At 26.2% G+C, this 18942-nt stretch overlaps 3 protein-coding genes across 4 annotated transcripts; 1 reads left to right on the top strand and 2 right to left on the bottom strand.

Moving 5' to 3' along the window:
• Positions 1-2436: 2436 nt before the first annotated feature.
• LOC129614051 (protein takeout) lies at positions 2437-5925 on the top strand. Its single transcript, XM_055528437.1, has 4 exons — positions 2437-2545; positions 4867-5107; positions 5343-5529; positions 5683-5925. Exons 1-4 carry the CDS (start codon positions 2437-2439, stop codon positions 5923-5925), a joined length of 780 nt encoding a protein of 259 aa, XP_055384412.1.
• A 619-nt stretch (positions 5926-6544) lies between these two features.
• On the bottom strand, positions 6545-12592 carry LOC129614102 (probable ATP-dependent RNA helicase spindle-E). 2 transcript variants are annotated; one of them, XM_055528502.1, is made up of 19 exons: positions 12456-12580; positions 12294-12376; positions 12046-12240; positions 11329-11982; positions 11149-11274; positions 10888-11096; positions 10669-10829; positions 10295-10461; positions 9868-10198; positions 9680-9807; positions 9387-9612; positions 8943-9315; positions 8733-8883; positions 8459-8680; positions 8035-8397; positions 7324-7920; positions 7140-7261; positions 6853-7077; positions 6545-6794 (listed from the first exon to the last, which is right to left on the bottom strand). In XM_055528502.1, exons 3-19 carry the CDS (start codon positions 12232-12234, stop codon positions 6659-6661), a joined length of 4380 nt encoding a protein of 1459 aa, XP_055384477.1. In that variant the 5' UTR covers positions 12235-12240; positions 12294-12376; positions 12456-12580; the 3' UTR covers positions 6545-6658. The 2 variants fall into 2 exon arrangements, with proteins under 2 accessions (XP_055384477.1, XP_055384478.1); XM_055528503.1 differs by lacking the exon at positions 12294-12376 and having other exon boundaries at positions 12456-12592.
• A 1457-nt stretch (positions 12593-14049) lies between these two features.
• Positions 14050-18778, bottom strand: LOC129614080 (GATA zinc finger domain-containing protein 4-like). Its single transcript, XM_055528468.1, has 7 exons — positions 18584-18778; positions 18158-18436; positions 17392-17536; positions 17037-17325; positions 16884-16949; positions 16601-16704; positions 14050-15680 (listed from the first exon to the last, which is right to left on the bottom strand). Exons 1-7 carry the CDS (start codon positions 18727-18729, stop codon positions 14109-14111), a joined length of 2601 nt encoding a protein of 866 aa, XP_055384443.1. The 5' UTR covers positions 18730-18778; the 3' UTR covers positions 14050-14108.
• Between the last annotated feature and the right edge of the window lie 164 nt (positions 18779-18942).

The raw sequence follows: 18942 nt of genomic DNA, 5'->3' as shown, positions 1-18942 counted from the left end.
TAACGTTAAAGGCATATTAAATCACTTTAAAATTTAAAAACCAAACTACCACAGTTGTTAAATTATTAAAAAAAATCTCCTTAAAATTTAAACCCAAAATCGATATACTATTTAAATATATGATACTTTACACATTTAACAAAAAAATATTAAACACACTTTTGTGTTAGTAAATTAAATACCATGAATAGCTACAATATGTATTTGAAGGTTATAAAATATTATTCAATATATGAATATGAACTCATCGTATGTAATTTGAAAAGAAGACAAATACATAATGTAAATGTTAAAAAAATTTATAAAACATTTGTAAATATATGGTTACGCTCTAACTAACAATAGATTGGGTAATTTCTTTAAGAGATTTACCTATACATATATCATACTCACCCATATCACATGTGAATATCAAAAATTATTTAAGAAAATTAACTATAACGTAAATTATAATCGTTTGTCATTTATTTAAACTCATTGAAAAATTTTCTATTATAAATCAATTTATTATGACGTATAGAGAATTAGAAGGGTAAAATATTAAATTATAGTACTCTCAATATACAAACGCTGTCATCACAAATCTGTTATACTTCTCTATCAAATAAAATTTTTATTATTAAAATTTGAATTACTTCCAAAATTAAATATTATTTGTAAAATTACCATAATATTGCAACATGATAATAAATTTTTTTATTAAAATCATTATAGTAATTATGTATGTAATTAATTTTTTATATATACCACATTACGGGTACATAATATTTAAGATTATTTATGAATAGTAGATTTTTTAAATTTTATGCAAACGAATTTCTTCTAATTTTGTATAAGAGACTTGTCACTGAAACTGTAATATTGATATAATAAAAATCTTTACAATTAATAACAATATAATTAAAAAAACACAAAAAATATATATATATATATGTATGGAAACAGTTATTTATAATTTTAATCTCTATTACAGGCAATTTGTTTAGCGATATAAAATTTGTTCCTGATGTGTATGTACTCGTACGTTAATGCCTGCCTGTTTATGGTCCTATGTTACTAGCATAAAAGCATGTAATTATAAAGTATATCTCTTATTTATTTTCTAATCAAGTAAAATTTCAATTATTTTCAATTCTATTTCAATATTAGTATTTATAAATAATTATGTAATTTTTTGTTTTATTAAAATCTGATTCATCACTTATACACAAATATACACAATATTTTTATTTGGCATAAGTATAAAACTATTAGAGTAATATTTTAAATATTTTTGTATATATATATATACCTCAAAAATAATTTAATTATATTTTCACAATCAGTTCGTCTCTCCTGTTATCCTTTCATTTATCCATTAAGAAGATACAAAATTGAGTCATCTATAATAAAAAAATTCTACTTCTTATTGAATAATATAAAAACTTAAAATTTTTTCCTTACGATTACTTCTTTACGAATAAAACTCCTTTACTTCTATTATAAAATTTAAATAAGTCTTAAGACTTTTTTAAGATTAATCTTCAAAATTTGTTTTGAATTTCTCATTGAATTTCTGTATTGTCTTTCTAGTTCCACTATGAAAGTTTTACAAAGCAAGTAATATAAATCATTTCTTTAATTCTTATGCATATATGCAAATTGTAACATAACATTACATATGTATAGTTATATACATATGTTAACGCACTAAAGTAATATGTACCAATGTTATACTATCTATATGTTTAAATATAGTTCCAAAATAATATTACGTATAAAATACAAAAACCCGCATATAACTAGAAAAATAAATAATAAGGAAGGAGTGGAAATAAAAATCATTTCTTCTGCAATGTGCACTCAGATATAAACCATTAACTTGGATTTTTCAACAAAATTTTTTTTAAGATATTGTTATTTATTTTCTTTTCTTCGTTATGGTAAATTGGAGAATAAAAAGAGTGAGGAATAAATAACAAAAATAATAAAAACAAAAAAATATACAAAATATTAAAGAGATATGGAAGTTTGGACAAAACAACAATCATTTTAATAAAACACTTTCTTTTAATACGTTATGAGAAACGGTCGCTCGGTAAAATTTTAATCTTACCAACTGGAAGAAAAAATTCATAGAAAATAAATAAAATATATTATTAATTTTTTTTTTTAACTCTAATGTTTTTTTACGTTTACGCCTTAAATCTCTTTAAAAACGAGAATATTTCGTTACGCAATCCGTGTGTACCAAAAGCGTTATATCTCGATATTCTCGATATACCAAAAATTTGGAGAATTTGATCGTTGTGAAAATTTTAATTGTACTTCTTGTGCCTGAAATACAAAAATAAAAATTAAAATATTAGTTAATAAAAAATTTTAGTTGTATTATTTAATAAAAAAGAAATATAAATTAATTAAATAAAAATAATAAATAACAAAAAAAAAACAAAAATGTACAAAACTTACACAATTTATGCTGTTGGCACCTTATTTTCACTATTTTTAACTGTTCAATCTGGCAGAGAAATAATTAACAACGCACCGCAACTAAAAGAAAGACGTAAGAATAATTATATAATCATTATAATGTTTATAATTTTGACAGGAATTGTACGAGATAATCAATGTAATTTCTCTCTGATGAAAAATTGCAAAATTGTTTTTTAAGAAAAAATAATAAAAAAAAAGTGTTACAAAATTGTTTACAAATTGGTATTCAGCAAATCGAAATATTATTGAATATAATATTTACCTGATCTTAAAATCGAAAAATAAATTTACATATTACATTATGAGATCCAAAATTCAATAATTTCGATTGTGATTTAAAATTCACAAATTAAATAAAAAAATAAAAATTTTTCGAAAATCGTTTCAAAAAAATTAGTTTCAAAATAAATCTAAAAATTTAATTTTTTAAGCTAAACTTTATGGAATTTGAACTATTTCAATTATTTAAATTTGAGAACAAAAAAAGTTAAAAAAAAAATACCAAAATATATTGTATAAATTCGAACATTTGGACCTATAAGAGCCCAACTAATTTTCTTTTTACTTATTGCCTTTATTAGACGCTTATTATTCTCACAAGCGCTGCCAGGATTGAGAAAGGCAATTCTATTGGAATAAACTCTACAAGGATTGACTATAGTGGTAGCTTGTGGAGTTTATTCCAAGAGTGAATATACTAGCACATATTTTTTTTATTTCATTTTTTGCTTTTACTTGGACAATTGTAATACATATTATTAGAACTCGTCTTTCTTCCTATTCAGACAGTTGATATAAATTTTATTTATTCGTTTCATTCCCATAGCTCAGAAGCTTTATCGGCAAGGGGAATAAAACGTATTTCAAGCATATTGATGCTTGTCATTGTCTTGGAATCATAGATTGACATAGACATCTTTTTCATACCACTGATAAAGACATTGAACAAAAAAGCATATTTGGAGTCTTTAAACTACAAAGCAGCCATTAAATAATTTTAATGCGGAATACGAAATAAGATATAGAATGAAAAAGGTTCCTTGAATATTTCAAATTCTTCTAGCTTGAAGCATTTAATGTTTTTAAGTTCAACAATTACAAAATTTCTAGTAAATTCATTCGAAAAGCGAAAATTAATTTCTTGTAGCTGAATGTGTATTATTTGTGAATTAATTTTTTGTTTTTGATGTTATCTAATATTTATTTGAAGTTAAAACCATGCCAAATGATAAATATTTATTTTTTACTTTTTGTAAACTATTGCACATGATACACCTTCTAGTTTTACTGAATAACTCTGCTATATCTAAATATTATACTTTATTATAATATATAATCTACAAACAGAAATATGTACATGTGTATATTGTAAAAATATTTCAAACGATTAATGATTATTATGTAATACATATATAATATTTATTCAAAAAGGAATGCCGAAATGTTTATAATATAATTAAGTATGTGTATATTCACATATGCATATATGTAAGTATGTAAATTTGACCTTACTCCAGTATAACATGATTTGTTAATTCACTGTAAATAATACGATACGAATACACTTTTATACCATTGTTTAACGCGGTATACCTGCGTATATATGTTACAATACGCAATGAACTCGTCATTTATATGCAATATATAAATTAGACAGTCAATCATTATTGGAACAAAGTAACATACTTCTGCAATATACAGAAACAAATTTGTGTACCTTACACAATATTTTTATTGCGATGTTTTTCTAAGTACATTTTTTTTTATTTTAACAATTCATCATTTTTTATTATGTTTCAATATTTTATATATAATATACATTATTTACATACTTGTACATAATGTATATATTATAAAATAATATAAAAAATAATATTCCATTCATTGAACTATGATGACAATTTACTCCATTGCTTTTTCATCATCGCAATAAATATTTCTCGGTAAGCCTTAGTTAATCAAAATTTTGTTCTTTTTAAAAATATAAGACAAAAATTTTATTTTGTAGCGTTTTTGTAGCGTTCACTTACATTTTATAGTAACAGATGTTAGAATACAGAAATTTCCCCAAATCACCAATAACCAGGTGTTATTCAAAAATGTTTACTGTAAATCTCCAATTGAAAAGTTAAAAAACATAGTGCCTTTTGAAAATTTTCTAAAACCAAAACAAATCGTTTCAACTGGTTTGTTTTAGTTTTAGCCACATTTCAATGAAATATCTATCAATTTTTTTAACAAAAACTCACTTAAACTTTTCAATAACCAACAGTTTTTAAAAATTTTTTTTAATATCTTGTGCACACATCACAATGTATGTATTTATTAAATTTTAATACCAAATTATTTCAATTAAATTATTAATAATTTTTATAATGAATCTACTTGCAGCTGAATGGTTATTAACTTGTAAACGAGAAAATCCAAATGAAAATTTTTGTTTTCAAAGATTATTTCAACAATCATTTCCAGCTTTAGCAAAAGGTATACCAGAAATTGGAATAAAAAATTTTGAACCCTTATATATTGATGGAGTTTCTGTTTCAAGAGGTAGTGGAAATTTAGTTTTAACTGGTGGATTTGAAAATTTAATTATAAGGGGTCCTTCAAATGCAACAGTAAAAAGAGCTTCGTGAGTATTTTAAGATATTTTTTATTAGTAAAAAATTTTAATCTTTAATAATTACGAGTACTTCAAATGAATAGATTAATTTAATAATCTCAGGAGATTCCAAATTATGTATGTACTTTAATCTTATTTACTTTACAAATATTCGAGTAAATATTGAAAACTTATATACATTTAACACATATTTTAATGATTTTAATAATAAATGTAAATTAATAATCATCTTCGTTTTTCACAGATTAAATTTGGAAAAGAAACTTTTGAGTTTTGATTTAGAAATTCCTTTACTACGAATAAGATCGAATTATAATTTAAAAGGTAATATTTTGTTACTGCCATTAGTTGGAAGTGGAAATGTAAATTTAGCTTTAAAGGATGTCAAAACATCAGTTTACACAAAAATCAGTCTTAAAAATAAACCAGAGGTATGTAACTCATTAACGCGCAAATTTAAGCTAAGTAATAAAATATTATTTTTACAATGACATACTACAAAAATGTATAACTATTAATATATTACAAGTATGTGTTGATGTATGTGTGTATATTTTTACTAATACTTTGTTTTATATTTTCAGGAAGTTATTCATATTGAAGATATGAAAGTAAACTTTTTAGTTGGGGATATGCGTATACATTTAACAAATTTATTTAATGGCAATGAAATACTAGCAGCTTCAATAAATTCATTTCTGAATCAAAATGCCCATGAGGTTATTGCTGAATTACGAAATGATTTAGAAAGTGGCTTAGCAGATATTTTTAAAGCTTTATGGAATAATGTATTTTCAAAAATGCCTTTAAAATTATGGTTACTGTGATTTTGTATAAAAAAAACTTGATTTAGTTGGACTTTTAGATAATTTAATATATTATATTTACATTATAATCTTATAGAAAATTTGTATCAGGTTTTACTTACATACATACATATATGTATAGACTCAAAATTTTTTTTTATAAATTTAATTAGTATTATTATGAATTTAAGAAAAAATGTAATATATGTATGTTTACACTTTACATAATTTCAACATCATTTTATATATTTATAATCCATAAATATTAAAATAAAATTGTTTTATAAATAAAGTAAAGTTTTTTAAATTTATATTTTTTCAGCTCAACTCAAAAAGTGGTTTTCAAAAGTAAAACGAATTAAGGGAGATTTACTGTATGTAATGATTATTTTAGTCATATTCGAAACTTGAACTTAAAGCGACGACTTTTTAACGTTCATTATAATGATAACATCCTAGTAGGCTAATTGTTTTACACATATACATAATTCAAATGTAATTCATACTTATTGGGATCTGCCTAAAGGAATTAAAATATTTTACATCAGATTAACTTTTGTTTTAATTTTCAGTAGCTCTAGAAAAGGTTAATAGAAAGTAGTTATTTTATGAAAAAACAGACACATAAATAAAAACAATGTTGTGCATTACAAATAAACTTAAACTTTTAATCCCGTTAATTAAACATATGTACATATTTCTTGGCAAAATTAAATTATTAAAGTTATATTAATATAAAAAATAAGAAAGTTTATTATGGTTTAAAATCAATTTGCTTTTCGCGGTCCTTGTGCAATTTCGATAGTAAATGTATCCTTAATTGCATTATATCATTCAGATTTTGTCCACATAACTCGCATCTAATATTATTACCAGAGATTGTAGCATTTCTAAAAAAAAAGAAAATAATAAATTGATTTTAAATATTAACAAACGTAACAAATTTACGTGTATATTCTTTTATATTCATGAAGTAATTTGCAATTCTTTCGTAAGTTTTCAACGTGCTGATATGGCTCGTTATACAAACGCATATGATCATGCAACGGAAAAATAGATCTATCCATATATATGTTTTTAATTGCACGCATATCCTTACTTTCCACTTGATTCCAATCAGTGCCATTAAAATCTTGTTCACATTCTATATATTGCCTATCTTTTTCCAATAACCTATAAAAATAGAAGTAAATTTAAAAATGCTTTATGTTAGAGAATATTGTGAAGCGTTTTACTGTATTAAAAGCTGTTTAACTCTTGCTGTAAAGTTGTATCTTTCCTTTTGCGAATTTGCTGGAAATTCTTCCCCAGCGTTTGTAAATAAAATGCTATCCATGCAAAAGCGAATTTTGTTAATCTACAAAATATGTAACTTATTTATATTAATGGAATAGACAATTTCATTTAAAATGAACTTACTATTTCGATATCATTTTCAGAAATTTCCACATTTAAATTCAAAAGAATATCATGTTCGGGGAATAATGATCTTCTAGGATCATTCTCGTGTGATCCCAATCCACATAATATTGAAGAAAATCTTGTTTTATTTTTATTACGCCTCATCTCCATTTTTGGACTAAACATCAAAACCATTAGTGGCGCGAAACCTTTAATATTTGGCATTAAACTTGTTTGGCGGGCAGTTATTGTATCCTTTTCCACAGATTCATTAATTGATGCTGCAACAATCATTCTTTCATGTCCATCTTGTGGATCAGAATTAAGAAGAACACAGTTAACGGAATCACGTTCAATACGTACAGTTTTGTAAGTGCCTATTCTAGTAGCTGAAAAACAAGTAGTTTCAAGCGGGCTTAAAGGACCTCGCAAATTCAATTTTATGGTACACTTGTTATCTGGGGGCGGATCGAGATTTAAATTCTTCGCACCATATTCGGATTGTCGTATATAATCTTCAAGAAAAGCACGTTCATCTTCTTGATTTTTGGAAAAATTTTCAAAATTCTTGTATCTTTGCTCAAATTGCTTGCGAGTTCTTAAATCGTTATCAATCTATATATATTTATTAAAGATTAATAATTAAGAATCATAAAAAATTATTTGATAAAAAAGTTCATTAAAAATATAGATATGCAAAAGGTACGTTGAGTTGGAAAAATATTTTACCTTTGACATATAATTTTCTTCACAATATTGAGCAAAATTTTTTTCCACGAGGATATCATTAATAGTTTCAGAACCAATATGAACAAAAGTGGCACATATTCCGTTCACGACTGAATATATTTCTAGTACAATTTCTTTATTCTTTTCATACTCTTGTTTCATTACATCTTTGAAATAGTTAGTTGAATGTTCAATCCAATGACCAGATGTACAATTAATGGCAGATGGAGCAATTCCTGCTAAATAACATTCAAAAACTCTGGGAGGTAAATCTACTAAAACCGAATTTTGATGGTTCTGATTTATACCATACAAGTCAGATAAACTTATGGACAGCACGTCCCCGTAATCTATAAAAATGACCTACAAAAAAATTTAAATTAAAAATTTGAAACTCAAAAAAAAATTCACATATGATAAATACTCTAAATCGAATGTTGCTTAATTTTGATTCTTCCTCTCTACGTAAAATTTTTGCTCTAAAGAATTTTCCTTTATGTTTAGCGGCGACTATCATTCCACGACTTACTTGATTATCGCTTGCAAATTTATACAACGATTCATTATTATTTAACTCTGCGACAATATGTTTAAGCTGATTTTCCACTTGCTTTGGACGAAACCAAAATTTACCGCAGTTCTCGATCTATAAAATTAATTTCATATAAACGATAAAAAAAAATTGTTGAAACACCTACATAAGAAATTCTTCCTCGTTCAAATCTTGTAAAAACTGATGGTAAAACTATTAATTCAGCCTCTTTGATATTATGTTTATAAAACTCAAATTTTCCATCAACAATTTGTCCCAAATTCTTTTCTGAAGCGTAAACAGCTATATCACGAGCGCTGAGATTAAAACAATCTAGTGAGAAAAACTAATATATGTATAAAGATAAATCAATTACGGCATGACTTTTATAGTTGCTGGAAAATGGAGCTGTCTCATTTTCACAGCTTTGTACACTTCAGGTTGCACACGACCAGGTAGAGCCAATCGAACATTGTTAATCGCAGAATAACTTTCCATTCTATTGAACTTCACAAATATTTTTTGAGTACCCTCTTCAAATTCTACTTCAATATTCTTATAAGCTATCATAGCTTTTTTGAATATATCTTTAATAGATTTTACGTAAAATTCACCAATATATTTGTTATCGAATCCTGTAAAATAAACAGTGTTGCATGGATTTCTACCACATAAAGTCTGATATGCCCCTTTCTCACTTTCATATTGGTCAATAGTTGCTCTTAGAAAGTAATTAGGATAAAAGGCCCCTATGTACAAAATATTGTGTAATAAAACAGTAAATGATAGTAATAAAAAATAATGCAATTCGATGTTTTACCTGCTATAGCAACTTTTAATGCAATAGCCCTTTCATGATCAAGCCAATTGACCCGATATGCTCCTGTATTTTCTTTAATACCAATAAATTGTAAACGAGATTTTAATTCCAAAACCAAATAGTGCATTTCCTTCATTGATCTCGAATTAATATAAAAACGTCGAGACCATGCCGCCTCAGCATTTTCATTTTTAAATTGTCCCTGTTCATACTTGCTTAACCAAACCTTAAAAATATAGTTTAAAATACCATTTCGTTGTATTTCGTTATAATTTGTATATTAAAATACGTACTCTATAAGCGCTTATAATAGCGAATAAATCACTTCCGGATCCATCAGACCAAGTCAGCTTTGAAGAGTAAGCAGAAAGCTGAGCTTGATATGGGAAATCAAATATGCTTTTCACATTTAATCCAGCAGCTAATATAAAAATAAAAACTATATGAATATACATTTAATGAGAATTAAAGATTCCAGTACCTATAATAATAGTTTCTTCTAAAATACTGAAAATATATCCAAAAATTATTAACCGGGATAGGTGAATATCAATCGGAAGTTGTGCCATCACTCTTCCCACAAAAGTTAAATCTGCGTCATCTACATCATATGTTCCATTAATCGTGGAAAATAATGCACCCACTTCTTTTAATGTTAATATTGTGTTGCGAATATCCGACAAATTCGGTGGATCCAACGCCAAACCTAATATATTATTAGGGGGCCCCATATCCAGCATCTTAGCTTTCAGCACAATATTTTCCAAAGGACAACGCGTCATTTCCGGTGATGACTGCTCAGGCATGTGAAGCTATAAAACATATAAATTGTACGATAACAATTTTTTTTTTAAATTTTGGGTAAACTTTAAGTTGTTTTACTTTTCTTTTTCATTGTAATTACTTACATTATAAAAATCTTTTGTTACAAGCCTGAAGACTCGCCCATTCATCACACGACCAGCTCTACCCGCTCTCTGTTTACAATTCGCCTTGCTAGCCCATTGGAGTTGCAAAGATGTTAGATTTGAGCTAGTATCTGTCACTAAATTCTTAGTGAGACAAAAATCGATAACTATAAAATTTAATAATAATAATAATTTAATAATAATAACTATTAATTTAATAAAATATTAATATTAGAAATATGAAAACACATTAGAATTATAAATTTGAATATTATACGCACATACATACATATAAAATATTACATGAAGCTATTTAAATTTTGTATGTTCCGTTGCAAAAAAAAGTGTATGTCTAAATTTGCTTTATTAATTACCATATTTAACATCAGGAACGGTGATGGAACTTTCAGCGATATTTGTAGCTAAAATAATTTTCCTGTACCCTGGAGCAGGATTTCTAAACGCCTTCTGTTGCTCCTCCGGTGATATCATAGAATGTAATCGAATTACAGAAACGTTCATTTGTACAGCAATTCTAAATAACAAAACTCATATTAAAGTTTAAATTGAGCAGTTTACAATTCTAATATTACAAAGTTCTTAAACCTTCCAAAACATTTTCCATTTTATCAATTTCGTTTATGCCTGGTAAAAATATTAAAATGGAAGGTTTATGAGCAAGTTCCTGAGATTCAGAATCTGATTTGTCCAATATTTCCAAATTGATTATTAATTTCAAAACAACTTTATGTAAACTATCAGAAATACCAGGAGTATCGTAATCTATACGAAAATTTTCATTCTAAAAAAAATTTTTAAATTATTTTTAATTTATTTTACAAGAGTATTTTTACATCTGTTATTTTGCTCAAATCTTCTATATAAAATATCTTAACATTATATAACCTTCTTGTGTCTACTTTTAACACTGGTGCGGGGATTAATATTTTACCTCGAACAGTTTTGAAATATTCTGAAAACTTAAATCGAAAATTTTAAAATTTCATGATATAATATTGTTAAAATATTTTTACTGCTTTAGTATCGATTGTAGCTGACATTAAAATTATTTTGGTATCGGGTGCTTTTCGTATTAGCTTTTTAATTACGATTAACAAAAAATCCATATCTTGATCTCTTTCATGAACTTCGTCAAGAATTATATGAGTGTAGGATGCGAGATCCTTAGCTTTTATCAACTTTTGCAACAAAACTCCTGTTGTACAATATAGTAATCTGGTATCAGGATTAAGTTCTTTATGTAGACCAACTTGGTATCCAACAATTGTTCCAACTTTCCAATTTCTTTCTTCAGCAACACGTTGTGCAATGCTTATTGCAGCAATACGTCTTGGTTGTGTACATACAATGTTACAATATTCACGATTTTTATATGCATCATCTAATATAAATTGTGGAAGCTGGGTTGTTTTACCACATCCTGTTTCTCCTTCCAGAACCACAACGCGATTTCTATGTATTAATTCTATAATATCTTCCCGGGTATCGAAAATTGGTAAATCTATATGAGTTCTTTTAGAAAAATTATATTTTTCGTAAATGTCATCCTTAGGCTTTTTGTCCATATTAATATCTTCATCTGTGTCGTCTTCCATTGTTTCCATAAAACTGCGAGATATATTTGACGATCTGCCAGATGAAGGACCAGCTGATACAGCATAATCATCCTTAAATGCAATATATCATATACTTAGATTAAACTAAATATATTTCTTTTATGTGTAACTTACCTCAAGCACATTTATTTCTTCGGCCACAGCTAGTTTTTTTGAATATTCTTTGCCTATCACTTCCCGTTTCGGTATTACCTCACTCCGAAAAGTTTCATCTGGCATACATCTTCCATTTACGCAGCCACCTGAGACAACTGTTCTTTTGAAAGGCTTTGAGAAATCGAAAAAATCATTTATATCATCCATCACGTTCTAAAAATATTTTAAAATATAAGTATAAAGTTTCAAATAGAAAAAACAATTACTATTTCAAAATCTCCGATTGAAGTAATATACAATATAATGGATGTGTATATATGTATGTATATTGTTTATTTCTGTTGAACTTCTGCATTCGCAAAAATATATCAAATATCAAATAAATACCTACAAGTTATGTTAAATGTATTCTCAATTGGCATATTTACCTGTTTAAGTTTGTCTTAAAATATTGAAAAACGAATCTTTCAAATATAAAAGTATTTTCTTAATATTTTCAAACAAAAATTCCAAATATCAGTCAAAAAAAATCATGTATTGTATTCTAAGTATAATTAATAAAACTGTAATAATAGATTATGCACATTTCATGTGTGTACAGTGTTCGCAATTTCGTGTTCGAATAATCGAAATTCGTTGATATTACAGATATGTTCGTTAAAGTTATGTTAAACCATTAAAAAATATATTGAGCGTTCACTTACGTAAATTATTGTCAAAAAAGTTGCAAAACGTACAAAAATTTATACTGATATAATCCGCGTTAACCGCAGCCGTTATATGAAGTCGACATATGCTTCAAGTCAGTTTCAAGCTGCATATAAACTCAGTCTTATTTTTGACAATTCTTTTATTGTTTGACAATACATAATTGTAAAGAAAATTGGCTAGTGTGAATTTCAATTATTGTCAATTTTATTGTTATTTGTAAGACTTTAATGGGATTATTGTTCAAATTAATTGTTGATATTAATTGTTAAGTGATGATCACATAAATGAAGGTGATTTTCAGTTGATAGTTTATATTATTTTAAGACTCTATGTGAAAAAAGGTAAAACATTAGTAGTGAAATAAATTTTAATTTTTAAATATCTATATAGCATGTTGTTTTTTTATAACAAAACGAAAGTAGCGTTTGTATACATAATATACTAATTATTTAGTTTAAAAGAAATAAATCGACAGCAGTTCGAAAATTAGTAAAACTAATGGGAAGCAATCCGGAGGTAGCTCGTGATGAATTATCGTGGTTGATTAGTTTCGACTGTGGTAATTGATTACAGACCTTTATTACATATGCGTCAAATCAACGTATTTACAAACCCGCAGGCTCTATAATTAAATAAATATAAGTAAGCGAGCTGTATATATATATATATTTCTATAAGGTAGGGTTTACATATACGAAAAAATCAAAGATTTAAGCCGTCAATGAAATCTAGTGACATACACATTATACTTAAATAATCTCAAAATTATTATATATGTCAAATTGAAATTATGTCAAAATTTAACAATTTCCTACAAATCGCTGCTCAAAAACTTTTACAAAAAATTTATTATGGCCATTTTACTTCTTAAAAAAGGGAAAATAAATCTGATGAGAATAGAATAATAACTACAATTTGGCGTTAGAAACGGTTTACATAAAATCTTATCAAAGTTAAAGCTTAAAATTTTTTATCGAATTTAAGACGCCTTGGAATATTTGAGATTTCATGAGTTTAATAACGGACTGAATGGTATTTTTGTGGGAAGCGACCGTGAACTTTTTAAGGAATATAACATCTATTTTCGTGTATATGTATACGTATGTACGTATGCATTTATATGTATTTTTACTATTTTTTCGTATTACATTTACATAAGTACATACCATTGTTTATTAATCAATTGGCATGTGGTACCACATACCAATAGTTAATAAAAAATCTTATAAATATTACATTGAATAATAAACAATTGTTAACCAATCTGATAACACCATACTAGGCTTTTAAATATTTAATTATATACAAAATTTTAAATTTATTTAACAAAATACAAAAAACGATAATGCTAATATTTTTTGTTTTGGGTATTAATCCCACTCTTCTTCCGAATCATCAGCGACAACTTTGGAGATTTCTATATTATTCGCGAAACATAAGTTTTCTTCATGTTTGGGACTTTTACTACAAACATGATTTTCAAAATTACTCTTTTCGCTTTTCAAACTTGTTTTTTCGGTATCAGTAGTAGTACAACGTATATTTTCTAATTTTTGTTTTTTGGATACAGTTCCAAAATCATTAATGCTGTCAAAATTTTTGACTGGACAATCTTTCAATTTTTGCTCAGAAGAATTATTTATTGAATTCTCATTTTCGTCATCAGAATCCCAATTTTCCTCTTTCCCTTCAAACGTTTTTGATGTTTCACTATTACTAGCACATTTTTCTAATGCTTTTATAGGTTCATCTTCTTCATCCCAGTTTTCAGATACTTTTCTCCTTTGCTTTATTTTTTTATTGCAAATAACGTCGCACTTATTATTATTTTTGTCATTTTCAAAAGTACTAATATTCTCTTCATTGTCCTTATTAGAAAATCCACCATTTTCACTATTATTACAATATTTGTTATTAAATCTTTTATTTTTCTTATTGCTGTAACGATCTGATAACTTTGAATTATTACGATATTTCAAATTATTTCTGCTTCCGTAAGAATTTACTTCATTACTGGCTTTAAAAGATTCCAAGTTGGAATTTAATGCAACAGATGATTGCGGAAACTGTGACCTACAATTTTCGAAGTGAAAAGTAAAATTTTGATTTCCATATAAAATATTATTTGCAAAATTCATAGTTTTTGTGTGGACAGCTGCAGCTGTTGCCTGAAATGAGTTATTGCATCCCACACCAGTAATATCATTTGAATGAAAACCCAATAATGCTGGTTTATTAAAATGTACTGGCATGGGTGCTTGAAAAGAACCTACTGGAACTAAGTTTGATATGACTGGTAATTGTCGTTGATTAGACGGTAAAGTTCCCCAAAATCTTTCAAAACCACCAAAAAGCGTAAATCCGGTATTTTCAGTGCCATAATTCATATCAGAAATTGCTTTTTCAGGTAAAATAGAGCCATTAGAATCAATAAATATTTTTAAATTATTTAAAATATTTAAAATTTGACTATGATACTTCAATTTATTAAGGCAAAATTTTTTGTTTAGCCTATTATCCTGCTTGAATTTTTTTAAATAAGCAGCCAGATCTGCTATTAGTTCATTTATTTCCATTTTCGCTTTTGAATTTTGTTTGTTATACCAGGTTGAGTGATGCAAATAATATTGTAATGTTTGCATGACAGTTGGTTGTTTAAAATGTTCATATGTAGAATTACTAATATGAAGTTTTCGCGGATCTAAAAAATCTTTCTTGTACAATATATTGTTTTTGCTGTCATTATTATTATTATCTACAGAATTGCTAACACAATTACTATCCATTGGAAATTCTTTACTTAAATCATGAAAGTTTCCTTCAAATGAATATATTTCTTGATTAATAATCCTTTTTCTAATTCTTGGGTCGTTTGATTGCTGCAGTTTTTCTATTTGTTCTAAAGACATTGGCACCTTTGTAGGTAACACAATTTCAAACAGCTGGTTTATGTAAAAATATGAAAGCAAATATAATCCTTTGATTAGCTATTTATTTCAATTAATGTAATATATTTTTAATAAAAAGTTCATTTAAAAGAATAAAAACGAAATCGTGGTTAATTAAAATCAGAAAAAGTTAAATAAAATCCTAGAACGATAAAATCCTACAAGTATTAATTGCCGTACAAATGTATGTATGTATATTATCATATTACGTAGATATACACACATACATTTATTTTTAGATCCGTTAATTACAATTATCTGTTAAATTAAATGACCTATTAATTAATAATAGGTCATTTAATCTACAGAGTTTTTTTATTCACTTGTTCGCATTATGAAAGTCCGCTAGATTAACTTAAGTTCAGTTTGGAAGTAAAACCAGCTTTTCTGATAAACTTAAAATAAAAATGGAAGAGTTAAAAAAAAAATATTAAGAAAAAATATGATAAGTAAAATAACATGTTTCAATATCTATGAAAAAAAAATCTCAATGAAATAAAAATTATTTTATCAATAACAAAAAAAAAATTTCTAATTACGGATTTTTCAATTTTGATACAGAAATTTTCCAAAAAAGAGCAATACTTTTAACCCTTTCCACTCCAACGCTGTTTTTGTTTTTATTCCACCAGCTCCACGCTAACAGATGAAGCACAGAGATAAGTTGTTTACGACGCGAACATATAACGGTGCGATAACAACTAGTTTTATTATGTAGTATCAATAAAATTTTTACATTTGACAGATATTACACCATGTCGAGTTTCACACGAAAGTGGAGCTAGTGGAACAAAATCAGTGTCGAGTGACACTCGACATTGGAGTGGAAAGGGTTAAAATTAATTCTTTAGATCCAGTAGACTTTCATAACTATCACTAAGTACCGTAAATATTTTAATTTTCAGTATACAAACCTTCCAAGGTATTATTGAATGTGGCACAAAGGATCCGTCGCATTCTGTCGCAGGCTTATAATTTTGAAGAACTGAATTAAATGGTAATCGCATATCAAGTTCACCTGCAAAATTATAACGAATTTACAACTATAGATAATATAATTTACGTATGAAAAACACATAAATTGATATTATAAAGTTGAAATAACGATACTATTATAACAGTATAATAACATTGTGCACTTATTTATAATAATGAATACTATACATTGTAAATATAAACTTTGTTTTAAATTTTTACCGGTTGTAATTATCTTTATGTCTTCAAGGGTGTTAATGTTTGTTGATATTTTTCTAAGGGGTTTTGCTTTAATAAAAATAAAAATAAAAATTATGTAGCAAACAATTTTTTTTATTTTTCATTGAAGAATCATTGGAAGAAATTAAAACTTACCGTAATCATTGATCTCAACTAATAAAGGATCACATTTAGTAATTTTTCTGACATTGCTTTCATTGGTATTCAATTTATCATCATTATATTTAAGTGGAAAATCAGTTGCCACAATTTTAGAAACCTTTTGAATTTTTTTATAAAATATCTCAGAATGTTTTGATAAATCCTTAACTTCAACTTCCTTTAAACTTTGTGTATTTTGTTTATTGCTATTTTGCAATTCTGTACTTTGCTTGACATAATTTTCCTTTGCATTATTTTTAATATCGGGTTTCGAAAATTCAATCTTGAAAAAATATGAAAACATAATTAAGAATTTTTATGCATGAAACATTTAAGATTCTCAAGTTACATCTCCATCGCTTGTACTACAAGCTTCTTCATCTATTATTAAATCACATTCTTCTTCACAATCCTCTGTCTCCATATTGCATAGTAAATGTGTAGAAAACTCCGGTGGAGACAATTTTTCAAAATAAGTGTCCTTAACGCAACCCCTTAAATAAAAAATACATGCATAGGTACTTTGTATATCTTTTGAAAAAAAAATACGAAAAGAAATGAAATGAGCTGTGCAAAACTTGCAACATACAAATATATTTATGTAAGTTCAATATAATGTGTAATAAATGTTAAATTTTATAAATAGGTACATAGCTATAATATTTCACCAAAGACATTAAAAATACTATAATTATAATGTCTTTGATTTCACTCAATTCTTTTGATTTGGTTATTTGATCTACGCTGTCTATTTGCAATCTGTTTGATCTACGCAATCCTAACAACCAAAAATCCATTCTGAACGTCTAAAAATTCTTTAGTATACTTTAAAGAACTTTTTGAAATCAGGTAAGTATGTACCTATTTAAAAACATTTAAGGTATCTTCTTGAAATCAACAAAAACACTAGATTTCTAAACCAAAAGTTGAAAATGTAGTTATGTAAAGCATAAGATAGATCCATACAAACTTGTTCTATTTCTTATTTGGAAAATATAAAAAAAAACTTACTAATGGTAAAAATAACAGAATAAAAAAACTGGCTAATATAAATTTTAAATAATAAAAAAATTAATTTTTAAAATAAAATTTAAGTTGTACATAATTAAACTTACTGTAAAGAATTTTTGTTTCCATCACTTTGCATACCAACAGCCAATTCAGTGTTTGTATTATCAGTGTTGAAAACTTTGATGTTATCAGTTTTCTTTATTTTTTCTTGAATTTTAACAATTTGCATTACACTTATTCCACATCTATTTAATTCAATCATTGAAAGCGCAAGTAGTTGGTATGAGAAAAGCACTCCAATTTTCTTCAAAGCCTCTATTTGAGATTTGTTAAAAATATCATTGAACTGCTCAATTTTTAGAAGATCTGGGAGAGCAGAGTTACTTGAATAACAAAAACAAATGTTTAAAGAAACAACATAATAGGAAATTGATATATGTATTATATTATAATTTGTATACCTATGCATATACGAGTATATGCATAATAGATAGGTATTCAGTTTTAAATCATAAAATTAAAAAATTTACCCGGTATGCGCTAAATTCATATCAGTTTTATTATTTTCTGATTTAGTCTGGTAGAATGTTGATTTATTTTCTAATGATTTCTTGTCAGTACATGCTAATTCTGCAAGCCGCTGGCTCAATAACATCTTAGCATGATTATGTGACATTTTGAAATCTCCCAAAATCTCTTTGGGAGCTGTTTTAATATGCAATAAAAGAGCTTCTTTCATTTCATCAGATAATAAGCCTCCATGCTTCAATTTACATTTATTTTCGTCTGGACAATTTAATCCTAAGTAATAATATTTACACGGAAATTGTGAATGCAGAAACGTGCAGTTTTTTTCAGTTTTTCCGCACTTATCTTGAAGATAATATTT

Source organism: Condylostylus longicornis, unplaced genomic scaffold, assembly GCF_029603195.1.
Source record: "Condylostylus longicornis isolate FDR11 unplaced genomic scaffold, ASM2960319v2 ptg000100l, whole genome shotgun sequence".
Lineage (NCBI taxonomy): Eukaryota > Metazoa > Arthropoda > Insecta > Diptera > Dolichopodidae > Condylostylus > Condylostylus longicornis.
This window is presented reverse-complemented; position numbering and strand designations above follow the sequence as displayed.